The sequence below is a fragment of the Quercus lobata genome, chromosome 7, assembly GCF_001633185.2.
Source record: "Quercus lobata isolate SW786 chromosome 7, ValleyOak3.0 Primary Assembly, whole genome shotgun sequence".
Taxonomy (NCBI): Eukaryota; Viridiplantae; Streptophyta; class Magnoliopsida; order Fagales; family Fagaceae; genus Quercus; species Quercus lobata.
The window spans coordinates 41,357,120-41,381,911 of NC_044910.1; the positions used below are offsets into that span (position 1 = coordinate 41,357,120).

At 34.3% G+C, this 24,792-nt stretch overlaps 4 protein-coding genes across 5 annotated transcripts; 3 read left to right on the top strand and 1 right to left on the bottom strand.

The window, feature by feature from the left end:
• Positions 1-2,009: 2,009 nt before the first annotated feature.
• Positions 2,010-8,066, top strand: LOC115953096 (DEAD-box ATP-dependent RNA helicase 38). Its single transcript, XM_031070589.1, has 8 exons — positions 2,010-2,492; positions 2,860-3,153; positions 4,022-4,249; positions 5,125-5,190; positions 6,385-6,786; positions 6,882-6,993; positions 7,439-7,524; positions 7,785-8,066. The coding sequence occupies exons 1-8, from the start codon at positions 2,184-2,186 to the stop codon at positions 7,854-7,856; spliced, it is 1,569 nt and encodes a 522-aa protein (XP_030926449.1). The 5' UTR covers positions 2,010-2,183; the 3' UTR covers positions 7,857-8,066.
• A 58-nt stretch (positions 8,067-8,124) lies between these two features.
• LOC115953097 (non-classical arabinogalactan protein 31) lies at positions 8,125-9,260 on the top strand. The gene is made up of 2 exons (XM_031070590.1): positions 8,125-8,628; positions 8,712-9,260. The coding sequence occupies exons 1-2, from the start codon at positions 8,460-8,462 to the stop codon at positions 9,056-9,058; spliced, it is 516 nt and encodes a 171-aa protein (XP_030926450.1). The 5' UTR covers positions 8,125-8,459; the 3' UTR covers positions 9,059-9,260.
• Positions 9,261-9,666: 406 nt separating this feature from the next.
• Positions 9,667-11,542, top strand: LOC115952268 (dnaJ homolog subfamily C member 28-like). Its single transcript, XM_031069358.1, has 3 exons — positions 9,667-10,057; positions 10,813-11,143; positions 11,295-11,542. The coding sequence occupies exons 1-3, from the start codon at positions 9,792-9,794 to the stop codon at positions 11,379-11,381; spliced, it is 684 nt and encodes a 227-aa protein (XP_030925218.1). The 5' UTR covers positions 9,667-9,791; the 3' UTR covers positions 11,382-11,542.
• Positions 11,543-13,272: 1,730 nt separating this feature from the next.
• On the bottom strand, positions 13,273-17,811 carry LOC115952266 (vacuolar protein-sorting-associated protein 37 homolog 1-like). Of its 2 annotated transcripts, none has more exons than XM_031069355.1 (11): positions 17,641-17,811; positions 17,329-17,485; positions 16,936-17,051; positions 16,560-16,599; positions 16,397-16,443; positions 16,060-16,319; positions 15,161-15,248; positions 14,088-14,127; positions 13,925-13,971; positions 13,677-13,797; positions 13,273-13,544 (listed from the first exon to the last, which is right to left on the bottom strand). In XM_031069355.1, exons 1-11 carry the CDS (start codon positions 17,647-17,649, stop codon positions 13,381-13,383), a joined length of 1,089 nt encoding a protein of 362 aa, XP_030925215.1. In that variant the 5' UTR covers positions 17,650-17,811; the 3' UTR covers positions 13,273-13,380. The 2 variants fall into 2 exon arrangements, with proteins under 2 accessions (XP_030925215.1, XP_030925216.1); XM_031069356.1 differs by having other exon boundaries at positions 16,060-16,259; positions 17,641-17,810.
• Between the last annotated feature and the right edge of the window lie 6,981 nt (positions 17,812-24,792).

Consider the following 24,792-nt stretch of genomic DNA (forward strand, 5'->3'; position numbering starts at 1 on the left):
TATCACAATATTTTCACAATAAATCTTAAGTGGTAGATTATTATTAGTTAATATTTGTGAGAAAAAAAAAAATTTCACAATATTGATTTAAGTATGAAATAAACTCTTTTATATATACATTGTCCTTTTTGGTAATTTACCACTCAAACCACAACTTTTATAAGTGCTAGTCAAACATTCAACTTTTTCAAAAAGTACTTTTTAACAACTTTTACCAAACACTCAACTTTTACAAAAAATCCTTACAAAAAATCCAATTTCATAAAGCACTTATTGAAAACCCCACATTTTCAAAAAGCCCAATTTTAAAAAGCTGAACCAAACTCATCCTAAAGTCTAGACTGTCACGCTGCTCTAAAATATCATGTAGTTAGATTCATCAACCAGTATCCACACTCCATTATTCTATGCAGACTGGAATAAGAAAAAAGGCCACATATAAGTATGTAACCATGTAAAACGCGTCTAGATTCAAAAAAAAAAAAAAAAAAGGCTCGTTAGTTCTTCTTGAAATGTTTTTTTTTTTTTTTTTTTTGGTTGAGAATTTTTGTTCTTGAAATGTTGATTAATAAGAAATACTACCCAATTAATGAAATACCCATCTACATTTGGTTGAGTTTGGATTACAAGTCAATGGGACTATAATGAAGTCACTGTCCATATCTTTCAAACTAATATGTAACGCATGCACATGTACAAGAATATTTGACCAATATTGATAAAAAGGGAAAAAAAATTTGAAATTTTTTGCCAGTTATCTTTGTCCTCACCAACTTCAAAAATTCTTAGAAAAAAATTGAACAATATTGATAAAAAGGAAAAAAAAAAATTCTCAGTTATCTCTATTCTCTAGATGTGATATCATGATAACATCTTTGCCAACTTAAAAAATTCTTGGAAAAAAATGTTCACTAGATGTGATATCATGATAACATTTTTGTTTTCTTACGCACTTATCTTGATGTTCTCATCAACTTCAATATGAGACTTTCATACCTCACACAATCACCTAAATGCACAACTAGCCTTCAATGTGAAAGATTTAAATAGTTAAAAAAAAAAAAAAAAACAAAAATTAGTGTTAGGTTTTCTTGAGAGAGAGAGAGAGAGAAAGAGAATTGGGATTCTATTTATACTTAACAGGGTTTAATAACTGTTGCAAAATATTGAAACAAATATTATATATAAGGATAGAAGAAAGAAACAGCTAATGCCTAATCACAACCCAATCTTGGATTTTGACATGATTTTTTAATATTTAATCCTATGTGTTACAGTGGCAAAATATTAACTCCATGGATCTTTGTTTTTACTGAACTCTATGGATCTTTAACAACATAAATTTGTTTTCAATTAGGTTGTAGATTTATAGCTCTTATACGTCCGAATATGTATCATAGAACTAAGGCATGGTGCTGAAGATATCACCTACGTTGTGAAATTAGTAACAATAGAAATTATTATGGTCCATAGATGTAGTTGTACATGGCCTTTAAATTACAGGGTATAAATAAGTTTTATTTTCATAATAGAGCACCGAAAACCAATGTCGTTTCCTAGTGGGATTAGAACAACTTTTGTAAGTCGATTCCCCTGGAATTTTTTTTTTTTTAATTAGAGAAATTATTATAGAATATAAAATAAGCAAATCTCAACGTGAAATTATAAAGAAAAACTTATTATATTTTATCAAGCAAAACTCTCTGCTAATTTATTTATATATAGAATATAAAAATGCAAAAATTCTATACTTTATCTGTCTTCCTCTCTTTTATATAAAAAACCCTATTTCTGCAACTTCAATGTCTCATTATATAATTTCCTAGAGAGAGAGAGAGAGAGAGAGAGAAGAGTTTGTTTTGTAGAGAGAGAATGGTTCTCTAAAGCTCTATCTCTCTTTGTTCGGTTCTGTTTGTGTTCTTTGGTTTTCAAGGTAAGAGAGTTTTGTTTTTCCTACGATTCTCTGTGACGGTGATAATTTTTTTTTTTTTTAACGGGTCGGGTTTGGATAATATCCATACCCTACCCGATTAAGCTCTTCCAATGAAAAACCGGGTATTACCGACTTATTATTAACGCAAACGCCACTATATAAAATCCTAGCTGCTCCAGATTTTTCTTTTCTTCACTCTATTCCTTTCCTTTTTCTAAGATTATTTTTATCGATCACTCTCTCTCTCACAATGGCTGACACCACCGACACCGCCACCGCCACCACGGCAGCGCCACCGCCTCAGGAAAACACCACGGTTGCGGCTGCTGCTGCTGCTCCTGCTCCGCCGCCGCCACGGGAAATCCTTGTTCCAAAGACGGAGACGAAACGGTGGGGCGACGAAGAAGACGACGAGCCATTGGAGGACACCGCTACTTCGTCAACTTCGCAGCCGGACAAAGTCGCCGCCGAACTCAACGTCGAGGCCTTGACCATCGACGACACCAAAAGCACCGTCAACAAGTACCTCGATGAACCCCAAGACGCTCACATCACTGCGGTACCATCAATCTCTCTCTCTCACATCACCAAGATTTGAATTTCTTTATTTGCCTGATCCTATTTAGGGTTTCGATCAACTCAATACCTTTGCTGCTACTTTTGATTAAAATATAATAAAGTACTGATTTTGATTATAGTTTGAGATCCTAATTAGGGTTTCGAATTTTCATTATAGATATTAATTTCTGTTTTGGTGCTTTTACAATGTGGTTAGAGATATAGTGTTCTATAGTTTTAATTCCTATTATTATGCTACTTGGAACATGAATGCAGAAACACACGTGTATTGTTGAGTCTAATAAATATGTTTTGTTCAGTTTTCAATTTTGGGTTTTGATATATTAGGGGGTTAATTTTTGATGTAGGTAACTGTGAATGATACCCCATATACATCTGCAAGTACTTTCGAGGACTTGAATCTGTCGAAGGAGCTTCTGAAGGGTTTATATATTGAGATGAAATTCCAGAAGCCAAGTAAAATTCAAGCTATTAGTTTGCCCATGATTTTGACTCCTCCCCATAAGGATTTGATAGCCCAGGCGCATAATGGTTCTGGAAAAACTACTTGTTTTGTGCTTGGGATGTTGAGTCGCATTGATCTGAATCTAAAGGCTCCTCAGGCCCTTTGCGTCTGCCCCACGAGAGAGTTGGCTTTGCAGGTAAAGTTTTGCTCTTAATTTGTTATATAGTTAAATGTTTCGTTTTGTTTCTTTAATGTTGTTCTTTTTAATGTTCTGTTCAAGATCATCCCTTAAATACTGTAGGACTTATTTTAAGGATCTTGAATGTATTGTTTTTTCCCGGTCCACAAGGTCTTAATTAAATATGAACCCAAGTTATAATAGTTTGTAATTTATTGGCGGCGGTATGTTATTTAAATTTTTTTGCAAGAAAATAAAATTCAGGAGTTGACGTTGTTAAAATGTTGTTTTCTGTGTCTTCATCTTGAAATCTCAACTGCACAACTGAAAACTTGTTAAAATGTTGTTTTCTGCGTCTTCATCTCCAAATCTCAACTACCCCCAACTGAAAACTATCTTTTATGAAATACTTCTGCTGGTTCTGTCCTCAGTATAGTTTAAAAAAATCAGAATTGCTAGAATTACATTATTGAAGCTTAAACCAAAATGCTTGTTAAATTTTATGATTTGCAACTACCTGTCAGGGTGCCTCCTAGTGGTTGGAGGAGCTGTAGACCCAGACATCCTGGGCTTGATCCTCACTAGGAGTTACCCTAGATTACCTTATACACGGTTTTGGCGGGTGGGCTTGTGTATCCATGGTGTACTCCCTAGGGGTGGTTCCAAAGGGCTTCTTTGATAAGGTTCCGTGTTATCAAAAAATTTAAAAAATAAAAATAAAAATAAAAATTTATGATTTGCAATTCTTATGTATTCTAGCATGATATCCTTGGCTCATATTTTCTGGAGATCAGAATGATATGGTGAAAATTAAGTTCTGAAAACCATGCAGATGCTTTTCTATGTTCCATATCTCTAACAAAGTTTAATTGTGTGCATCTGGCAGAATTTGGAAGTACTTCGGAAGATGGGGAAATACACAGAGATAACTTCTGAGTGTCTTGTGCCAATGGACAAAGCAAATTATGTTCCAATATCAAGAGTACCTCCATTGTCAGCTCAAATCGTAATTGGAACTCCTGGGACAATAAGGAAATACATATTGAATGGGAAATTGGGCCTATCTTATATTAAGATTCTTGTTTTTGATGAGGCAGATCTCATGCTAGACGATGTAAGTTTTTTTTGTTTTTTTTGGCTTAATTCTAATAAATGAACATTCTGAAACATTGGGAATAAATCCAAAGTTTTTATGTAGCACGATGCCATTAGCCCTTGCTGGATTTAAAAAAAAAAAATCCAAGCTTCTAGTTTTCTTAGTTCTAATGGTGGTATGTAATGAATTTATCCATCCTTTAGTTTTAGCCCGTTTATTGGCATTGTTAGTTCTGGAAATTATAGGAGTAAATAGTAAATATAATAAAACTTTTCATATGGTCAATAATACTAGAAATGAAGAAAAAAAAAAGTAAAATCAAGCATTTGCAGCCCTTCAGTGAGTGAGGAGAATAAATATCTCCTCCTGCCTTTTCTTTTGAGCTGGGGCAATCAATCAGTCCATACTTTTCTGGGTGATTTGTGGTTGCAAGCACGTCTTACATAGTATGATATGTAGACATGAAACTAGATGCATTTCAGATTGCCCAATGCCTTCAAGATCAATACAATAAAGCTGTCATATTTGGTGGTTAAATCTTGGGTTTATTTGGCCCAAGTTGCATTATGAAAATATATTCTATTGTATCCACAGGGCGAGTTTTTTTAGCATTCTTTTTATTTATTGCTGAAGCATTTTTGATGTGCAAGTGGACTAAAATTTTTACTTCATACTATTTATCAATTTTTTTATTTTTTACTTCATACTAAGAAGCAAGTTGTCATGCATGCACCATCTTTCTTAGCACTAATGTGTTTTTTTGCTCAATTCAACCCAAATCAACATTGCTAGAATTCCAATTACATTATTTGTTTCTAGTGCTTACTTGCATATGGATGCTTGGCTTGCAACTAAATTTAGTTTTTAATCATTGATTGTTCATTTTGGTGTAGGGCGGCTTTAAAGATGATTCATTGAGGATAAAGAAGGACATTGAAAAAAAGAGTTCTCACTGTCAGGTTTGTTTAACTAATCTGGTTTATATATTTTTTTGCGTGTGGGCATATATTCTTAAAATGAGCTTTGCTTGATGAGTTCTTGCTATTTACTCTTTTCTTCCCTTCTGTTGACATCATTCAAGATTTTAAATTACTTGTGAGTTGTGAAGTTGGGGAGATGAATTAGATGCTTCTCTTTTGTTTAAATGCTAATTTTACATATAGTTCCTTTATATGATGACCAAATACCTTTGGAGCTGCAATGAGAACAATATCAAAAGTACTTGGTGAAACCCAATTCCTAAAATTTCTGGCTAATAAGCCCATGAATATTACTTTAAAAATATCTCAGTTTGGTTTAAAGCACTTGGCAAAAGTCCCAAGAAAGATTAAAGGATCGAGTAGGTTATTGTTAGATATTACTAACTATTTTGGTAAAGGTTCCTCCTCGGGTAGCTTTTTTCTCTTGGACTGCTGCTTTAGGCAAGAGTCTAACTATAGATAACCTTCAGAAGAGGCATTTTGTTGTCCTTGAGTGGTGTTTTATGTGCAAAAGGTGTGGGGAATCTGTAGATCATCTCCTCCTTCACTGTCCTATAGCCTTTGAGATGTGGAGTATGATCTTTTGCTTGTTTGGTATTTGTTGGGTGATGCCTCAAAGGGTAGTGGATTTGTTGGATTGTTGGACATCGAAATTCAGGCGTCATCTTAATATAGTTATTTGGAGGCTTGTGCTGCACTGTTTGATGTGGTGTATCTGGCGGGAACGGAATTCTAGAAGCTTTGAGGGTCGTGAACGGTCCATGATTGAGTTTAAGTCTTTCTTCTTTTTTACTCTTCTCGAATGGTGTCTTGTTTTACCATCTTTTTCTTGTATTTCCCTTTCTGTGTTGCTTGATCATTGTAATTTGGTTTCTTGATGTTTTTGCCTTTTTGTACATTTCCTATGTACCGGGCTGTGTGTTTTTTAATAAATTTTTTTTGTTACTTATCAAAAAAAAAAAATTATGGTAAAGGTTGCATTATATCTGTTGTGTTGATATATTATCTATTACTTCCTTTCTTGTGGTAGGTAAGTTGTAGTTACATTAGGGATTAAAGCAATACTTTGCATAAGATTCTGTTTATAAGATATGTTGACATAGGTCTGAATGAGTTGTATTTCCAACTAAGAAAAAATAGTTAACTTATTTCTATAACCATTTTTTTTTTCAGGTTGTACTGTTTTCTGCTACATTTAATGAAACCGTTAAAAATTTCATTTCAAGGGTTGTCAAAGATTACAATCAACTTTATGTCAAGAAAGAGGAACTATCTTTAGAGTCTGTGAAGCAGTACAAGGTGCGTTGTCCTGATGAACGTGCCAAGGTTCTAGTGATTAGAGACAGAATATTTGAATTGGCAGAGAACTTGGGTCAGACAATAATATTTGTACGTACAAGAAATAATGCGGCAATGTTGCATAAGGCACTTGCTGAGCTTGGTTACACAGTTACTACCGTTCAAGGTGCTGCTACTCCAGAAGATAGAGACAAAATAATCCAAGAGTTCAAAAATAATTTGACTAAAGTTCTTATATCAACTGATTTACTTTCCAGAGGCTTTGACCAGCAACAGGTGCTTCACAATCCCCCTCCTCTTTGACTCTCTGTGCCTAAAGAGTGGTTCAAATTTGACATCTGAGTATCTGTCTTTTTTTTTTGTAAATGTAGGTTAATTTGGTTATCAACTACGATCTTCCGGTGAATCATAACTACCAATCAGAGCCTGATTATGAGGTGTACCTGCATAGGATTGGTAGGGCAGGGCGTTTTGGCCGCAAGGGTGAGTACATACTATATATTTTAAGTGGTTGCTAAAATATTACTTGATACATGGGGTTCAAGGGATATACGAGTAGTTTGGCGCCTAGGCTTGAATACCACCAGCCCCTTTCTCCCCCATTACCTAGCTAAAAATAAAAAATAGAAATTGCCCCTGGCCATGTCAGATCTGAGGCCAGCCCTAAAATTGTTTAAACATATTGTTTTGGTGCATGTTTGAAGAGCGATAATAGGAATGAATTGGACTTATGACTCCCAACTCTGAAGAATTTTCTTCTACATACAATCCTGGCAATCCATGACTTAGTTAATTGGATCCTGATTACATCTCTAGTTGTATGGAAGCAGAAGAATATTATGTTGTGATCCCTCTTCTTTATTAATTATTAAATATACAATATATAGTCCTTCATAGTAACAATGTCTTGTGTTTTTTGTTCCTACAGGAGCTGTGTTTAACTTGCTGTGCAGTGACAGGGATGAGATGATCATGACAAAAATTGAGGGATATTTTGGCACCCACATCGCAGAGGTAATTTTAAGAACTCCCTATCTAGTTATATGATTCTTTCTCTGTTTATGTTCTGATGATGAAGGTAAATTGGAGATAATAGAAGTAAAAAGCTAGAACCTTGTCAAATTCTAGATATGATTCTTTCCTTGTCTATGCTCTTCTGATGATTATAGATAAATATAGTAGAACAGAGGAAAAGGCTAGAATCTTTTGATCAGGTTTTGGTTGGAGCAGCTCCTGTGCAAGATCTAAATTATGTTTTTGCACCATTTTTGCAGGTCAATTCTTGGGATCGTGATGAAGACTTCAACAATGCCCTTAAGGAAGCTGGATTGTTGTTTGATTCATAGATGGAGCTAGAGGAGCAACCAACTCACAGCATTGTCGAAGAGTTTGATTTAATTTTGTCATTGGCTTTCCGTTTGTTTGAGTATCCTCCTTTATGGTTGTCTTTCCAGAAATTTAGTCATTTTATGTGTAAATTGATGTAATAGTACTTTATACATTTTTTGGTCCACAAATATAGTTCGTGTTGCTCAATGTAATAGTACTTTTTAGTACTATTTTTTCCCTCAAAATTCATAATATTTATATCCAAAGCTCTTGTATTTTAAATTTTTAGAAGAATTGTATTAGATTTGATATTTTCATATTCAAAAGATTCTTTCTTTTGGTCCTAATTATATATATAAAAAAAAATCTGAGCTATTTTGTTTGTTATTTATTTTATTTTAGATAAGCAATTATTATCTTGAGAGAAAATATATTGAATATTTGCACAAGAAACTTAGAATATATTCTCAAAATAATGTCAAAACGTGCCAAAGTGGATTGCACGTCAAGAGTAGTGCCCTCCCTCTCCTAGTCAAAGCTCTCCTGCTACTTATGTATAGCTTCTTTGGAAGTGGTTCTCATCTTTAACTTATTTTGGTGTGTCTGAGAGAGAGAGAGAGATGGGAGCTTTGGTTTTGGCAATATTTACAGCATCACTTCTAGTGAGTTGTACCAATTTAGCTTTGGCAGTGAATGAACCCAAAGTCATACATGTAGGTGGAAAAGTACTGTGCCAGGATTGCACCCAAGGATGGAACGAATGGGTTCATGGTTGCAAACCAATCAAAGGTAACATTTTTTCTTAACTTGGTTGGGACTGAGTAAGTTTTTCCACCACCAAATAATGTGTGGATTAATTGGGTTCATTTCAGGTGGTAAGGTATCAATAACATGCATGGATGATAGGAGTAGAGTTGTGTATTATGGAAGTGATGCGACCGACGAGTTAGGTCAATTCGACATCATTGTGAACAAGTACATAAACGGGAAGGAACTCAAAGCTAAGCTATGCTCAGTGAGACTTGTTTCCTCCCCAGACTCGACTTGCAACATTCTCACGGACTTTGCTGGTGGAAAGAGAGGAGTGAAACTCAACCTACCAAGTTTGGTGTACCGTGATCAGATTAAATATACTCTAGGCCCATTCTACTTCACAAAACCCTTGTGTGATGAACCCAATACCACTGATTCTGATGACACCCATGGAGGCCACTATTGATGTTTCTGAACTGAAACATATTGTTCTTTCTCTTCTATTTTGTTGTGTTTTTCTTTCTTTCTCAAAGTCTTGTACATCTTCTACTCCCTTGTGAGTTGAGAGGACTTTTGTTTTGAAGTGATGTAATAGTTACCACAAAATTGACTATAAATTAATTTAATAGTTTTTTTTTTCTTTAAAATATAAAATGATGTGTGACATTATTACTTGTTTTTTTAATAAGAAAATCTAGTATCACAACTTATCTCAGAATTTTTTTTATATGATGCGGCAGTGTGAGTGATAGAGAAAAATTAATGGGTCGATGTATAAATAATAGACAATCACTCACAGTTTGTCACATTAGAATTGTGATGAAAAATTGTGAAATAATGTGTAGTTCTAAAACTACTGTTCCAACAAGGTTTATGAAATCATTGAAATGTTTTTGTACAATCACATCAACAAATTAGTTTTGAACACCCTAAATTAAGATCTTATTATTTGAATCTAAAAAAAAAAAACGTTAAGATCCTTAATAATTTGAGAAACAGCCTTAAAATGCCACGTGGAAAGAGCATAGCCGCGAAGAAACCCAAAAACTCATCAAAAAGTCCAACACTCCAACTAGACAGACAAAGTGTGGTCCAACTCAAAAACCCCTATTCCTTGTTAAAGATCAAAGGCCCAGACAGACTGAAGAGTCCCACAGACTTCCGCACAGTTCAACCCGGTCGGGTCCTCTCAGTTCTCAATGAATTCAAGTTCAACCCGGCTCGCCAGAAGAACCATCACCACATCATGGTCTTTGATCCCAAGATCAACCGCTGTGGTTGGCCGTGGTGGGCCCAGCACTAGGTCGGCCTCGTCTTCCTCTTCGTCTTCGTCACCGTCACCGCCACAATCAAATAAATCTTCTAAGACAGAGAAGAAGCTGGTCGACCGTTTATCCGCCGTCATAGACGCCGTCAATGACCGGAAACTTCCCCCTGAGCTTCGCGGCCAGCGCAACGCCGTCAGGTCCTCATCTCTCTCTCTCTCTCTCTCTCTCTCTCTCTCTCTCTCTCTCTATTATAAGGTTTCATTCTGATAAAATTGGATGAATGAGAAAGACATAATTTTAGTACTAGTGTTAAAATTCCATGATGTACATGTTACTTGGGATTTGTCTTAATTTGACTTCTGACTAATGAATTATGAAGTTGCTTTATTCTATTAGCATTTGTTCAAAAACTTTAAGACATTAAGGAAATGAGTGAATTTTGATCATTAATTATGGAAGGCTACATCGACTTTTGAACTATGGTAATGAATTTGACTTACAAGATGTAACAATGAGTGATCGGTGCCTAATGTTTGAATTATTTTTTAATAATTAGTACATTAGTACTTTAACAATATATAAATAAATGTTGAAATTTCCTTTTTATGATCGATTTCTCATTTACAAATTATGAAGTAAAATTTATTGAATCTCGAACATTACTCTTTGAGCATTATTCTTATGGTATGTTTGGAATGGAGAGAGATGAAGGGACATAGGATTAGGTTTTTACTTCTTATCATGCATGGGCTCAAACTCGCCATTAAATAGTGGCACATGGGGTATCTATTTATTTGTAATTGGAGGTAAGACTGATAAATCACCATTTATCCCAAAAGATTAAGCTGATAGGAAACGATGAATTTAATCATTTAATCGTTATTTTGACCAAAAAAGTTAAAAAAAATTATTGAACCATATTTATTTTGATCTTTGGCTATGATTGGGACAGATCAGAGACTGATATAATAAATGTAGTGGAGCAAAGAATATGGCACTCCATGGAAGAAGGGCAGTTTGAGAACCTACCTGGTAAAGGAAAGCCCCTTAACCTTTCTACCAATCCTCATGCAGACCCAGCAGAAGACACCTTGTATAGAATCCTCTCCCAGAATGGGTGTGCACCGGAGTGGGTTCAACTTAACAAAGAAATAAGGACTCAAATATCTGAGTGGCGAGCCGCGTTGAAGAAAGCTTGGGCAAAAACAAGCAATGGAGATAATTCTAATTGGATTCAAACTTCAGAGCCCTTAAAAGTGCAAATGCGAGAGATTAATAGCAAGGTGCAGTAGTATTTGATGGTTTGGTTTAGTTTTTTTGCTGAATGGTGAATAGTACACTACCTTATTATATGTGTTGGGGGCCATGAAATGTTGTTTAGAGTTTAGACTATGGTGTAAACATGAACTGACTGTGTGTATGTGTGAATTACAGGTTTTACGCTATAACCTTATTGTTCCTTTTGGCCGCCAAATGTGTGGACTAAAGTGGGAGAAAGAGATGGATCGTGTAAATGAATGATCTCTCTGCCCAATGTTTAAGCTCGAGTTGGAGGAGACGAATCACTTGAATGAACTTGCACTCAGTCAATAATTTTAGTTAAGGCTAGAGCTATATTGCAACTTGTAGAGAAAATAAGCTTGGAATCCTCTTTTATTTTTATTTATTTTTTCTGATTGCTGGCATATGCTCCTTACTAGTTTATTTTTGCCTGTTACATCATATATACACATTGTTTGCAAAGACGCATTTATGTTACCTGGTGTTTGTGTAAGTGCTTTTTGGGTGTATATTTATTGACAGTGTAAACTGTCTTTTCTAGTGGTCCACTAGTAGTGGATAGCAGCACGAACAGTTTGGGTAATGAAGCCTAGGATTTTTGGTTTGAGTGAGGGTGAGAAGTCCCAATCCTAGGTTCAAGTTTTTCAAGTTCTTGAGGTGATGTTGGGATTGGGAGGCCCAAATCCCAGCTTCAAGATTTTCTAGTTCTTGATTTGGCGTTGTTTTATGGCATTGTCTGCATCCCAACGGTTATGGTGGCACTTAACACTGCTAACTACCTGATTTTACATTGCTCAGGCATAAAACCAGCCGGAGAGAGAGAGAGACCATAAATTGGTAGTGACAATTTTTTTGCTTAACAAATTGGAAGTGACAATTCCTGCACAAAGATGAACACCTTTGTAGTTTTTTCTCATGAGTTGTCAAAATCCAAGATCCAAGACCTTATAAGAAACAAAAGCTAATTAGCATTTCATTGTCTTTCAATAATGAGGAGGAGCCTGGAACGCTCCTGTAACATACAAATTTAAATGAATATTTGAGCTGAACTTGTAATAGTAACATACAAATCTATGCAACAATACTTGAATTTTTATTCTTAAGTTTCTAAATTCTGCTGTAAACAATTATTTTTTGATAGGCCTGTTGTATACAAATGAATATTATGGAACTGAATAATGGGTTTTGTTTCAACTCCTGATGTGTACTGCAAATAAAGCTTTGTTTTAGCTAGTGTTGGTCGCAGCTTGTAGTTGGCTAGCTTTTGCTGTGTTTTTGTACTTCTGTGGTCATGTCTGTGCTTTTCTGTCTGTACTCAAGAGTCTAGCTACTCTTGTCTCTTTTGTTGGTTAGGCTATTTGTACTCTGCCCTGCTTTTATTTCAATAAATTTCTCCCTTATTATGCCCAAAAAAAAAAAAAAACCTATGGAATTGAATAATGCAAATTTTATTCAAGCTGCATGGTATAATCTCATCAACAGGGATGATCCTTAGTTTGTTGAAAAAGGTAACGTAGTATAGACTACAGCCTGTAGACTCCATCGTTTTTTCAATAATGAATCCGTGTGGAGAACCACACCTGAGATATTACAAGTTTAAATTATCTTCTAACAATTTTTTTTTTCTCCATATAGCATAGGAAATAATGCAAAAGTTCCGCACGATACAATATATCACAAGCTGCAGTCAAGCCTCCATGAAAGATCACCTGATTCTATAGTATAACAATTAGCAAAGTGTCAGAGAACATCAAGTCTGTCAGGACTCAAAATTGATACAAAAAGTGGGACGTCGATAAAAATGCGCGAAGTGATAGATTGAACATAGCACTTGCACATACAAACAATGAAGTTATTGTTAACCACAATAATGGCTTTGATTTGATAAGGATTGGCATAATGACAATAGCCAAAAAAAGACTGACATGATATACAAAACGAACTTATACCAACAAAACAAAATTATACCAATATCATACAATAAAACAAGCGGCTCAATATGAAATTATACAACATCTGCTATACCTATTCAACCAAATGAAAAAGTTTTGGCTGAAAGGTGAATAAGCGCACCAATGTGAATGCTCTAAGGATTGGCATAATGACAATAGCCAAAAAAAGACTGACATGATATACAAAACGAACTTATACCAACAAAACAAAATTATACCAATATCATACAATAAAACAAGAGGCAACGTTCCTCAATATGAAATTATACAACATCTGCTATACCTATTCAACCAATTGAAGAAGTTTTGGCTGAAAGGTGAATAAGCGCACGCCTATGGTAAGTGGTACGAAGCTTCTTGTATTTCTGCACAAAGGTCGCAAGGTCCACATCCCTATCTAAGAGCTGTTTGTGCAGGTTTTCCGATTCCTCCTCCGTCTTATTCATTGCATCTGAAATAACAAAAAATTATTTCATATCTCCATAACGTATATCTCTAAAATAAAATCAAGCTTGAGCCATAAGTAATGAATAACAAAGTTGGCCTATTCTACAGAACCTTGAGTTGTCATGATGAAGAATACCTTGAAGCCTTTGGAGAAGGGATTGAGGGGAATAGAATTTCAATGTCTCTTCCTTCTTTCTCTCAAGCTCATTGAGTTTCTCCTGAGCAGCAGCCAATTCTGTTTTCCGTATTATTCTGCACTGTACCATAGAATCAAAGGAGGAAAAAGTTCTTCAATCAGTTGACAAATCTTAAAGCAAGGAAAAATTTATTCAATCAGTTGACTAATCTTAAATCAACAAATGAAAGATGAGCGTACAAACTAACCTGTTTTCTAAGCTCCATAATCCGTGGTTCCTTTTCCAAGTTCTCCCCTGATATAAAAGAAAGTGTTAGGATCTCTCCCCCAAGTGTAGTATTGTATTGCAACTACCTAAACCACATGCTAAAAAGTTAGATACATTGGGTGGGGAAAAGGACAAGCACTCACTCGCAAGTTGAAGAGTCTCCTTACGAAGTTCATCTCTTGACTGATAAGCCATAAAAGAACAGAATGGAAAAAGATTAGAAAGACATGGAAACTCAGATATCATAAACAACAGAAATTCAGCATGTAGTGCATGTGAGTGCACACATTCTTGTATTTGCAGTTTGCAGATGTCTCTTTATATATTATAGCATACATTAATCCTCAACTATGCAAGTTATGACTACAATCAATTAATGTTATTTGCACTTACACAGTTGATTTTTACATTGCTTTATCACATTTTCATCTCATAATATCAGTAACTTGAAATGAAAAGAATGAGGACAACACATCCTCTTTTCCCATAGAAGTGATGGTAGTGACTTCAAGATGAAAATCTATGTATTGCTTGTATTTGATGCTCCAACCAAATACAAGTAACCAAAGGACATACCAGCAAACAGTAAGCTGGAGACTCATGACCCAATCAATCAGAAACAACTGTCCTTCAAACACAGTTATCTCTCTCTCTCTCTCTCTCTCTCTCTCTCTCTATATATATATATATATAATCCCAAACAAATCTAAGCAGCTAATATTTTTTCCCTGAGTATCTATAATTCCATGTGTCATGCATTCCCTTTCTTTCATTTACTTCTGAATCAAATATGGACATATAGATAATCTGTAGACCATATCAGATAATCACAACAGGCAAGATTCTATTAAAGCACCACATATCTACAAAGGAATCCATGCCCGGCAGCCATAGTTGCTCACACACTTCAATAAGTTTCATCAAAGTAAAAGTCAGTTGTATGGGTGTGCCACTAATCTGGATAAACCCCTATCCTCTACAAACTTTCGGTGGGAGGTAATAGCACCAAAGGATTACCAGTTTTCAGTAATCCTCCATGAGAACGTCTTTTCTTACAGCCATTGTCAAACTATTTCAGTTCCAAAGAAAAGGTACCACAACTAAGAAATATTTTAGCATAACCATTTGGCAAACCAGAGTAAGTAACATGCAACAATTCCATTCTATATTTGAGAATGTTAGATTAGAGAGAGAGAGAGCATAATCCACAACTTACATTGTTTTGAATTTTCACTTGATCAAGTGAGAGTAAGAAATGATGGTATGCATCCTTGTCAGACAAAAGCTTCCGTAATTCATCAACACTAAAGAAATTTATCAAGAAAACAAGAGATGATTAGAAACTACAAAAGTGAAGTTAGAAATCTCATAATATAATACAGGAGAGTTAATTATCTTTATTGGCACTACTGGAGTGACTAAGACACACATGCATTAAATAAATGCACTCCAAGGAGGAGTGACTCAGATTTTCAATCACTTACTAAATAACTTAATATCTAGTAATAAGCTTTAAAATTTGGCCAAAATATAATCAACATTAAAAAATAGTGTATTGGAATAAAACCTCAAACAAACAAAAGCAAAGTGCTGAGAGAACTTAATAGGCAATTTAAAATCCCAATACATAAATGATACAATAGAAACAACATTAATAGGAAACACGGTTAATTTCCTTTTTGACAATCTTTAGACTGTCGCAACATACATGTCCATGATGAACTTTAATACAAAATTCCCGTCGGATGGTGAAATTAATATTATAAAATGACAAATTACAAGGAGCAGAGATTGAAGCATTCAATTTTAGCTTCCTACAGTCTAAATGTATTTGGAAATTTCCATGAATGACAGGGTGGTTCTTGACAAGCCAAAGGTGTAGTCCTAATTCTTAACAAGATTTCCCACACCCATTTTGCAAGCCATCTAAAGAAACATAGAGAATCAATAAACATATAGTAATCTTAGTAATAAAGATAAGAACAATGTCCTTAGTACCCTATATAACCCCCCACCCCCCATTACATATAGCAAAAATATAGTTGACAAAATTGATATATATATATATATATATATATAAATAAAAATGGGAGTCTTAAAGTACCGAGCACCTACCTTTTATCCTTCAGAACAGCAATAATACCCGCAGCTTCAGCAGGAGAAACATGTGATGGCGACTGTGGCCTGTCTGAAGTCCTATGTGAACTGAAGCTGCTAGAAGAGGCACTGCTTGGTGTTCCTGGACAAGATGAATTTGGGGAGCTAACTACAGATGGAGGATACCAAGACTGTGAAGAACCATCCTGTGGTCGCGGCTGAGGTTGTTGGTCCCATAGAATCAAAGGAGGAAAAAGTTCTTCAATCAGTTGATTAATCTTAAAGCAAGGAAAAATTTATTCAATCAGTTGACTAATCTTAAATCAACAAATGAAAGATAAGCGTACAAACTAACCTGGTTTCTAAGCTCCATAATCCGTGGTTCCTTTTCCAAGTTCTCCCCTGATATAAAAGAAAGTGTTAGGATCCCTCCCCCAAGTGTAGTATTGTATTGCAACTACCTAAACCACATGCTAAAAACGTAGATACATTGAGTGGGGAAAAGGACAAGCACTCACTCGCAAGTTGTAGAGTCTCCTTATGAAGTTCATCTCTTAACTGGTAAGCCATAAAATAACAGAGGGGAAAAAGATTAGAAAGAAATGGAAACTCAAATATCATAAACAATAGAAATTCAGCATGTAGTGCACGTGAGTGCACACATTTTTGTATTTGCAGTTTGCAGATGTCTCTTCATATATTATAGCATACATTAATCCTCAACTATGCAAGCTATGACTACAATCAATTAATGTTATTCATGCTTACACAATTGATTTTTACATTGCTTTATCACATTTTTATCTCATAATATCAGTAACTTGAAATGAAAAGAATAAGGACAAGAGTATCCAATCTCTAATCTCTAATTCAAAAATGCCATCTGTTAAGTACCTCAAATTTCTTCTTGATTTCTTTTTCCAATTTCTCTCTGATTGCCGTGAGGTCTAAGTTGGTCCCTTTTACCGTCAATTCGCAGGCATCACGATCTATCTTCACCCCTTCCACACCTACCGCAATTACCAACAAGAATTGCCATTCAATTCATTAGTAATATACTTTTGTTGAGTCAAGTTTACGTTATTGTGCTGTTCACACAAAAAATGTATACCGTTTTTCTTAGGCCTAACAAACAACCTCAAATCTTATCCAAACAATTTCCTAATTCAAACTATGAAATTTTTCTGAAAGTGACCATCGAAAATACGTTGGATTAAACAAATAATAACAATATACAATTTGGAAAATACAATGAAGTTGGTTGGTGGATTTGCATGTGAATTTTACCATCGAAATGACGAAGGGCTTTTTCTATTTTCTCGACGCACCCGTTGCAATTGCAGTTGATCTTGTAAACGGCGGTGACCGAAACGTCGTCTTTCTTCTCCGCCGGCGCCGGCGCCGGCGCAACCTTGTTACCTCCACCATTCTTTTCTCCCTCTTTCTGAATCAAACAAAAAAAAAAAAAAAAACAAAACCCCATTAAGTTGGGAGCAAAATTCTGCAAATTCAACACGTTAAAGAAAAGAAAGAAAAACAACGAAGACCCAATTTGAGTTTTGGGAATGGAAGCGTGAGAGACAGACTGATTAAACTAACCTTGCCCATTTGTTAATACGTGACTGAGTGAGTTTTCTGGAATCTGGGAATTTGATTAAATTATACGACGTTCTGATTACTAGAACAACGGTGTTTGAAGAGAGAAAATGGGAGGTGAAGTTGGAAATATAAAATGGGAGGGGCAATTGCCCCCCGTGACCCCACCCCAAGCCCCACATTAATGCATATTCATGGCCATCAGATTGCTCTTGCAAATTTTACACGTTTTCACACCCGACCACTTTATAGCTCTCACACGGTCGTTCTGCCCTCTGGACCAAAGAAAACGCTGCTCAAAAAGCACATGAAATTATTGTTTCCTCCTGGAGAGGACCACTGCGGTCCTCCCTGCTCCTCCCACCCTATAGGAAAGTGCCATTTAGTTTAAATTTATGACTCAGCTCCACATCACCAATTAACCATTAAATTAACACTTGTTAAAAAATCAAACCATGGTTAAAACTCAGCTCCACTTACCCACAGCCGGATCATTTAACCCAAACTCAACTAAATATATTCAAATTTTTTCTCAAACACATAACCCTATCTACCTCTTTCTTCCTCTCTCCCTCTAACTCTATTTCCCCAATATCTCTCTAGAGAAGATATTGGGCAAACCCAGCCGATACACTCTGTGATTATGCCGGAGACGCGGAGCCCAGATGGGTGGCCCGTCGGATTCGTGTAGCGGAACCGGGAAATGTCCTCAGAAACCATCACCGGCGGCAACAACAACAGCGATCCTATCTCCCTGCCGCTGCTTCTTCTGCCTCTTCTTCTAACCACACGTGTCCCGGCTTCATTTGGATAATGTTTTGGAGCAAGGGGGAAAATATGGTATTTTTGTTGGTTTAGTTTATGATTGCAGTGGCTGATGAGGCTACCTTCTATGACAAGCAATGGCAAGACCAGAATGCTGGTGCTTTGGAGCAAACTGGAAAGAAAACTTAGTTTGCCTTCCTTGTATAAATTTGTTCTTTCACTGTGTTACAAAAAGTTAGGACTTAGGACTATAATAGGCACCGAATTTGCAAGTGAAGGAAAACTGTATGATGATTGCATAATGCATCTGCTAACTGTTTTGGACTATATAGTTTTTATTTGGCATTGCTGTGGGAAGTAGAGCTTTAACTGTAAATTTTAGTAGTAGAGCTTTTGTGATACCAAGTTATGATATTGCTGGTGTAATGGTATAAGTAGGTAGTCAAGTGAAAAAAGTGGGGATGAAATATATGGAAACATAAATGAGAAAGCATTGAAAAGGCCTAAGCTTATTTGGAATATAAGTTCATATGTGGATGTTTCTTATATTTGAAAGGAAAATTCTTAGGCTTTGGAATAAGAAATTTTATATTATCCTTTTGCCTCTGTGTGTCTATGCCATTGTTTTTAAGCTGTTCACAATTTCATACACTAGTACCCTGTTCTGTAGCTGAGAAACAGCAGGAAAAATTATGAAAATTCAAAGAACCTGATGGGCCTTCACCCTATGCTGACATCGTATTAAAAGAGTTCTTGAATTCTTAATCCTGTAAGGTTCTAAATTTATATGTCCTTTGTAATTCAGTGTTCAATGGTTATGGGTATTGGTTAATTTTGAATATGTTTAGTTGAGTTTGGGTTAAATGATCCGGCTGTGGGTAAGTGGGTAAGTGGAGCTGAGTTTTAACCATGGTTTGATTTTTTAACAAGTGTTAATTTAATGGTTAATTGGTGACGTGGAGCTGAGTCATAAATTTAAACTAAGTGGCACTTTCCTATAGGGTTGGAGGAATCAGTGGTCCTCCAGGAGGAAGCAAGTCATAAATTTCTTGCTTTTCTTTTCTTTTCTTTTCTTTTCTTTTTGGCACGTTCAAAATGCATTTAGCCTGTTGCTTTTTATATTATAGAGAATAATAATCGAAGTTCACGCATACATAAAAGTACATAAGTGATAACTAGGGGTTCATCAAATCGTATAAACCATATAAATTGTAAAAATTGCATTAAAATTATCTTTAAAATAACATAATTGCACTGCACCGCAAGTAATAGTGCACCATACCGCACCGCACCGCACCACACTCTCTATATATTAATATATTTATTTATTTTTAATATTAAATATATTATTAATAGTTTAACAACCCTAGTTTTCCAAAAAAAAAAAAAGTTTAATAACCCTAGCAAGTGTTGACCAGATAAGCCAACCAAAAAAAAAAAAAAACTAGCTCAATAATTTAAAACTTGGCCTAAAAAAAGGAAAAAAAAATTAGTTTTGGGCTAAGTAGGAAAAGCCCAAAATTTGAAAAATATATCGACTTCAAACTGCATCTTATATATAGTATCGCACATGTGATCGCAAAAATGAGGTGCGGTACGGTTATGGTTTTGGCTAAACTCTAAACCGCACCATACCACACCGCACCGCACATGTGACCACAAAAATAAGGTGCGGTGCAATTATAGTTTTAGCTAAACTGCACCGCAAAGTGCGGTGCTAAAAGGGGTCCAAAATCACACCGCACCGCACTGCGAACATCCCTTATGATAACAATCGTGTTTAGCAACAAAAATCATTTACAAATATTTCACTAATTAAAATATCATTGAAAGCGAAATAGATATAATTTCTTTCCATTAAATTTGATGAAAATTCGAACGGTAGAGGTAAGTTGCTTATTATCGATAGTTGAGGGGGCGGAATATTGCTAAATTTTGAAGTTTAAGGAACATTGCAACTGTAACACAGTTAAAGGAAGAGAAAGTACAAGTAATCCCTTCATTTAAAAAAACCCCTTAAGTTAAAGGATGGAAGTATATTGATTTGGACTGAGTTTTTATGAAAATTAAAAATGATTAGAACAATTTGAAAAAAAAAAAATGAAACATCTTTTAACTTTTTAAGCTTTTCCAAACTTGGTAATAAAGTTTTAATTAAAGTAGTATATATTTGGAGAATTACACTTTACCACCTTAAACTATACACCAAATTATACTTTACACTATGAACTATCACACTTATTACACTTTGTACATCACCGTTACTTTTACTGTTAAGTTAAACAGAAATTAATAGCACATGACTTACATGTGATTTTTGTTTAAGTGGCACATTATTTAAAGACCAAAACACCCTTTTTACAAAAAATTTAAAAACAAATGTTTTTTTTTTTTTTTAGTCTCTCTCTCTCTCGCCCAACAGGTATTTAAAGTCCACTTTTAGATGTGTCCATGAACTCCTTTCATACATTAAATCAACCACTTGTTAAGTGAGCTGGGCACTAGAATAGTACTAGGACTAAAAAGAAGTGGTTGAACTGAACCCCAATACCCAACCCATAAATAAAACTAAAACTAAATCAAACTCAACAAATCAAAAAGAGTCTCCGAGATTTGAACCCAAAAAACAAAAACACTATCTTGTTCACAGTTCCTATACGCATCAAAAATTAATAAACCAACGTGCACGAAGGGTCAGAGAGAGTGAGAGAGAAATCATAGTTTCCTAAAAATAGTAAAAATACCAAACCACCATATGAGCTAAAGAGAGAGAGAGAGAGAGGCAATGAAGGGAGCAAAGGTCAAGACTTTTCTAGCAATGGTTTCGAAATTTGCAGCGCTTGTAGGGATGTGCATGGGTCGGATTGGGTCGGGTTGAGAGGATTTTTTGACCCAACCCACCATGATGGGTCAAAAAAAATTCAACCCAACCCAACCCAACCCACATGGGTCGGGTTGGGTTGGGTTGAACTCATGGATTTGACAAATTTTATTATTTATTATTATTAAATTGAGTAGAAAAAAATATAAATATTAATATATTAAAAAAACCTAAAAATTAGTATCAATGTAATTCCTTAAAGGCAAATAACACTAATGACTAAACAACAATAGTAATTTATTAAGATTTGTGTGAACTAATTGGCTTTTATATAAGATAAGAAGAATTGGTTATTTAAAAAAATTTATTAATTATATAATATATTTTGTATATATATATATATATATATTAAATTAGTATTAGTAGGAGGAACCGAGAAAATGCTACTCTACAACTGATTTTTATTAAAAATTATTAAATATATAATATATATTTAAATATATATAAGTGCCCTACAGTTGATTTTTTTTTTTAAATTATTAAATATATAATATATATATATATTAAATATAGGTGGGTCAGGTCGGGTTTGTAATTTTATGACCCAAACCCAACCCGACCCGCTATTAAAAAAATTTTTGTAACCCAACCCAACCCACCAAGCCTAAAAAACCGACCCAACCTGGTGGGTCGGGTCGGGTTTAGCAAGTCGATGGGTTTTATGCACACCTCTAAGCGCTTGTGTTCCTACACACGCAAGAGAGAGACATGAAAATAAATAATTAAATAAGCATTTGTTTTAATTTTTTTTTTTTTTGTTTGTAAAAAATGGTGTTTAGGTCTCTAAACAATGTGTCACTTGAGTAAAAATCACATGTAAGTCACGTGCTACTAATTTTTGTGTAACTTAACTGTAAAAGTAATGCAATGGTGCAAAATGTGATAAGTGTGATATTTAAAGTGCAAAATGTGCATTCGAATAGTTTAGGATGTAAAGTGTAATCTAGTATATAATTTAGGATAGTAAAATATAATTTTTCCTTTTTTTTTTTATTGCGCAGCCATTGCCTGCCTTTTTTTTTTTTTTTTTTGATTTACTAGGCAAGCGTTGCCTGCAACATTTTTTTTCCCTTCTTTTCTTTTGATTTACTGGCAGGCTTGTCCAGTATTTTTTTTTGCTTTCTTTTGTGTTTTGTGTTTTGTGTTTTTTTTTTTTAGATGTGATTTATTTTGGACATAATTTTTATTTTTTAATAAATTTAGGTGATTGATTTTTATTTTTTTTGTTTATCACTTTTTTTTTTGTTTTAATTGGAGATCATTTTTTAATAAGGGTATATGCATAAATTTATATAAACTCACTTTTTCCATCTCTCCATTTTTCCACTCCCAACCAAACAAAAATATAGGAAATTAAAATCTTTTCTATTTTTCCACTTTTTCATCCTCTCACCATTTTCTATTTTCTCATTTTTCCACTATTCGAACCAAACGGGCCCTTAATAAAAGCGTTAGAAGAGACGTAATTATCATAGGAAGGTGGCACTAAACTGCATACTACTCTAGTTAGTTCTAGTTTTTTAACTAAGAATATTCAAGTTAAACCCATACCTTAAATTTTATATATATATGTTCAACTTGAATATTCTTAGTTAAAAAACTTAAAATATATATTTTTTTAATTTTTATTATTTTAAAATATTAATTAAATTATTTATGACATCATCGATTTGACCATCGATCGAATCCCAGTTTGACCAAAAAATCGATAACCAGTCTCTTTTTCGATTCTTTCACCGTACTGATTTTTAAAACCATGATATAAAGCACTATGCCAATAAAAAGGGACTAGTTACTAATTTTTTCCACACACTTTTCAGTTTTTAAACAATATTACACATTCTTTCACACACTTTTTCACCCACACATATTTCTAAAAAATACAATCAATGTTTCCAAACGGCCTTTTAAATTCCGAGTACAACTACCACCTTTTAAGGATAATGCCCTTGAGTCCTTGACTACATTATCATAATATCACGAGGAGGACTTTCATCAAAGAGTGTTGTCCCCATATTTCACCATTAGAGAACATAAGAGCAAGATATAAAAAATTTCACAATAGTTAGTTGAGTTGATAAATATTTATTGTTTATTATTTGAATACATTTTTAAAAAAAAAATTTACTATTAATAATTTGTGAAGTTACTTTATAAGGTATTTACTTTTATTGTAATTTGCTTTATCAGGTATTTCCATTAATTTTATCCAAATTTGATGACGAGTGCCAACCAATCCCATTGGGAAAGAATTGAAGAAAGAAACTGTTCTACCTTAAATCTTACGCGCAAAATCGAATGAGGATTGAAGGAGAAAGTTAGAGAAAAAACTAGAATTGTTCAAATGTAAGGCTTAAATGACCTTTTTATTCAATTCTTTCTCTATATGTGATGTTGGCACTTTCCTCATCATTGAATTCTATTAAATTAGTGGAAATTTCTCATAAAGTAAACCACAAAGGGAGGTAAATGCCTCATGAAACAAACCACATAGGAGTTAAGTATGTCATCAAATAAAACACATGATACTAGTTCCATGTTTTACCCTTATTATCATGTGCATATATGTTAGATTCAAATGGATGAACCTTGTTATAAAATTCTAAAAGTTAAATTTAGAGTGAGAGTAAGTTTATGGATAAAAGGTCGTTCCAAGTTGAAGTTAGGGTGGTCATAAGACCATGTTGACTTGAAAAACTACTACATATAATTTTTTTTTTTTTTAAATATGATTTGTCTATCATTAAAAAATAATTGTGACCACCCTAAATTCTTTTAGGCCCTTTCAATCAAAAAGAAAAAGTTAAAAAAAAAAAATTATTGAACTAAAATTTGAAAGAGATGTAGTTTGCAATATTGACAGTGATACTATCTTGCAATGATTTGAAAACTTGTAAAATAATGACATAAATTTAAATTCTCTAGCATTATAAAAAAAAAAAAAAAAAAGTTAATATATTTTTTTATATAAAAATAATGTGGGGAGGCATTATGTGAAAACAAAAAACCCATAAACCGTGCCACATATGCGCAGGAAGTTCACTCCCCACTAAATCTAAGTTTCTAACTTTTCTCACGTTTTGAACATCTACCAAGAAGAGTAATTGATGGAAAATCAATACCTCTAAGGTCAGTGAAGCCAATAATTGATGGATCTAATGGCATCTACTAATATTTACCAAAGTTCAAGTAGTAGCATTAAACAAGGTCGGAGAAGCATGCATAGAATTTCAACATAATTATTACTAGTATTTACTATTTACGCATTAGGTTAAACAATTAGTGGTAATAAAGATGCATTAACTTGCGTTGAACAAATAAAGGTTTTGGGACTCGTGGGTACTTGAGAGCACTTATAATATTGTGTCTTGATTAAAAAAAAAAAAAGAGGATATATATGGATGGAGACTCAAAAGCAAGAAAGCAATGCTTTCTACAAGAGATTCACATAAGTCGGCTGGTTCAGTCCACTTCTTTATTTAAATGTTTTTGCAATTATGTTGGGGTCC

Bases quoted from the DNA above. Each gene is read 5' to 3' on its own strand.
- LOC115953096 (XM_031070589.1), top strand. From the start codon at position 2,184: ATGGCTGACACCACCGACACCGCCACCGCCACCACGGCAGCGCCACCG. The intron at 2,493-2,859 runs GTACCATCAATC...TTTTTGATGTAG, and splicing joins AAGACGCTCACATCACTGCG to GTAACTGTGAATGATACCCC. The intron at 3,154-4,021 runs GTAAAGTTTTGC...TGCATCTGGCAG, and splicing joins CGAGAGAGTTGGCTTTGCAG to AATTTGGAAGTACTTCGGAA.
- LOC115952266 (XM_031069355.1), bottom strand. The intron at 16,444-16,559 runs GTGAGTGCTTGT...CTTTTATATCAG, and splicing joins GGAGACTCTACAACTTGCGA to GGGAGAACTTGGAAAAGGAA. The intron at 13,972-14,087 runs GTGAGTGCTTGT...CTTTTATATCAG, and splicing joins GGAGACTCTTCAACTTGCGA to GGGAGAACTTGGAAAAGGAA.
- LOC115953097 (XM_031070590.1), top strand. From the start codon at position 8,460: ATGGGAGCTTTGGTTTTGGCAATATTTACAGCATCACTTCTAGTGAGT. The intron at 8,629-8,711 runs GTAACATTTTTT...GGTTCATTTCAG, and splicing joins TGGTTGCAAACCAATCAAAG to GTGGTAAGGTATCAATAACA.
- LOC115952268 (XM_031069358.1), top strand. From the start codon at position 9,792: ATGAATTCAAGTTCAACCCGGCTCGCCAGAAGAACCATCACCACATCA. The intron at 10,058-10,812 runs GTCCTCATCTCT...TGATTGGGACAG, and splicing joins GGCCAGCGCAACGCCGTCAG to ATCAGAGACTGATATAATAA. The intron at 11,144-11,294 runs GTGCAGTAGTAT...TGTGAATTACAG, and splicing joins TGCGAGAGATTAATAGCAAG to GTTTTACGCTATAACCTTAT.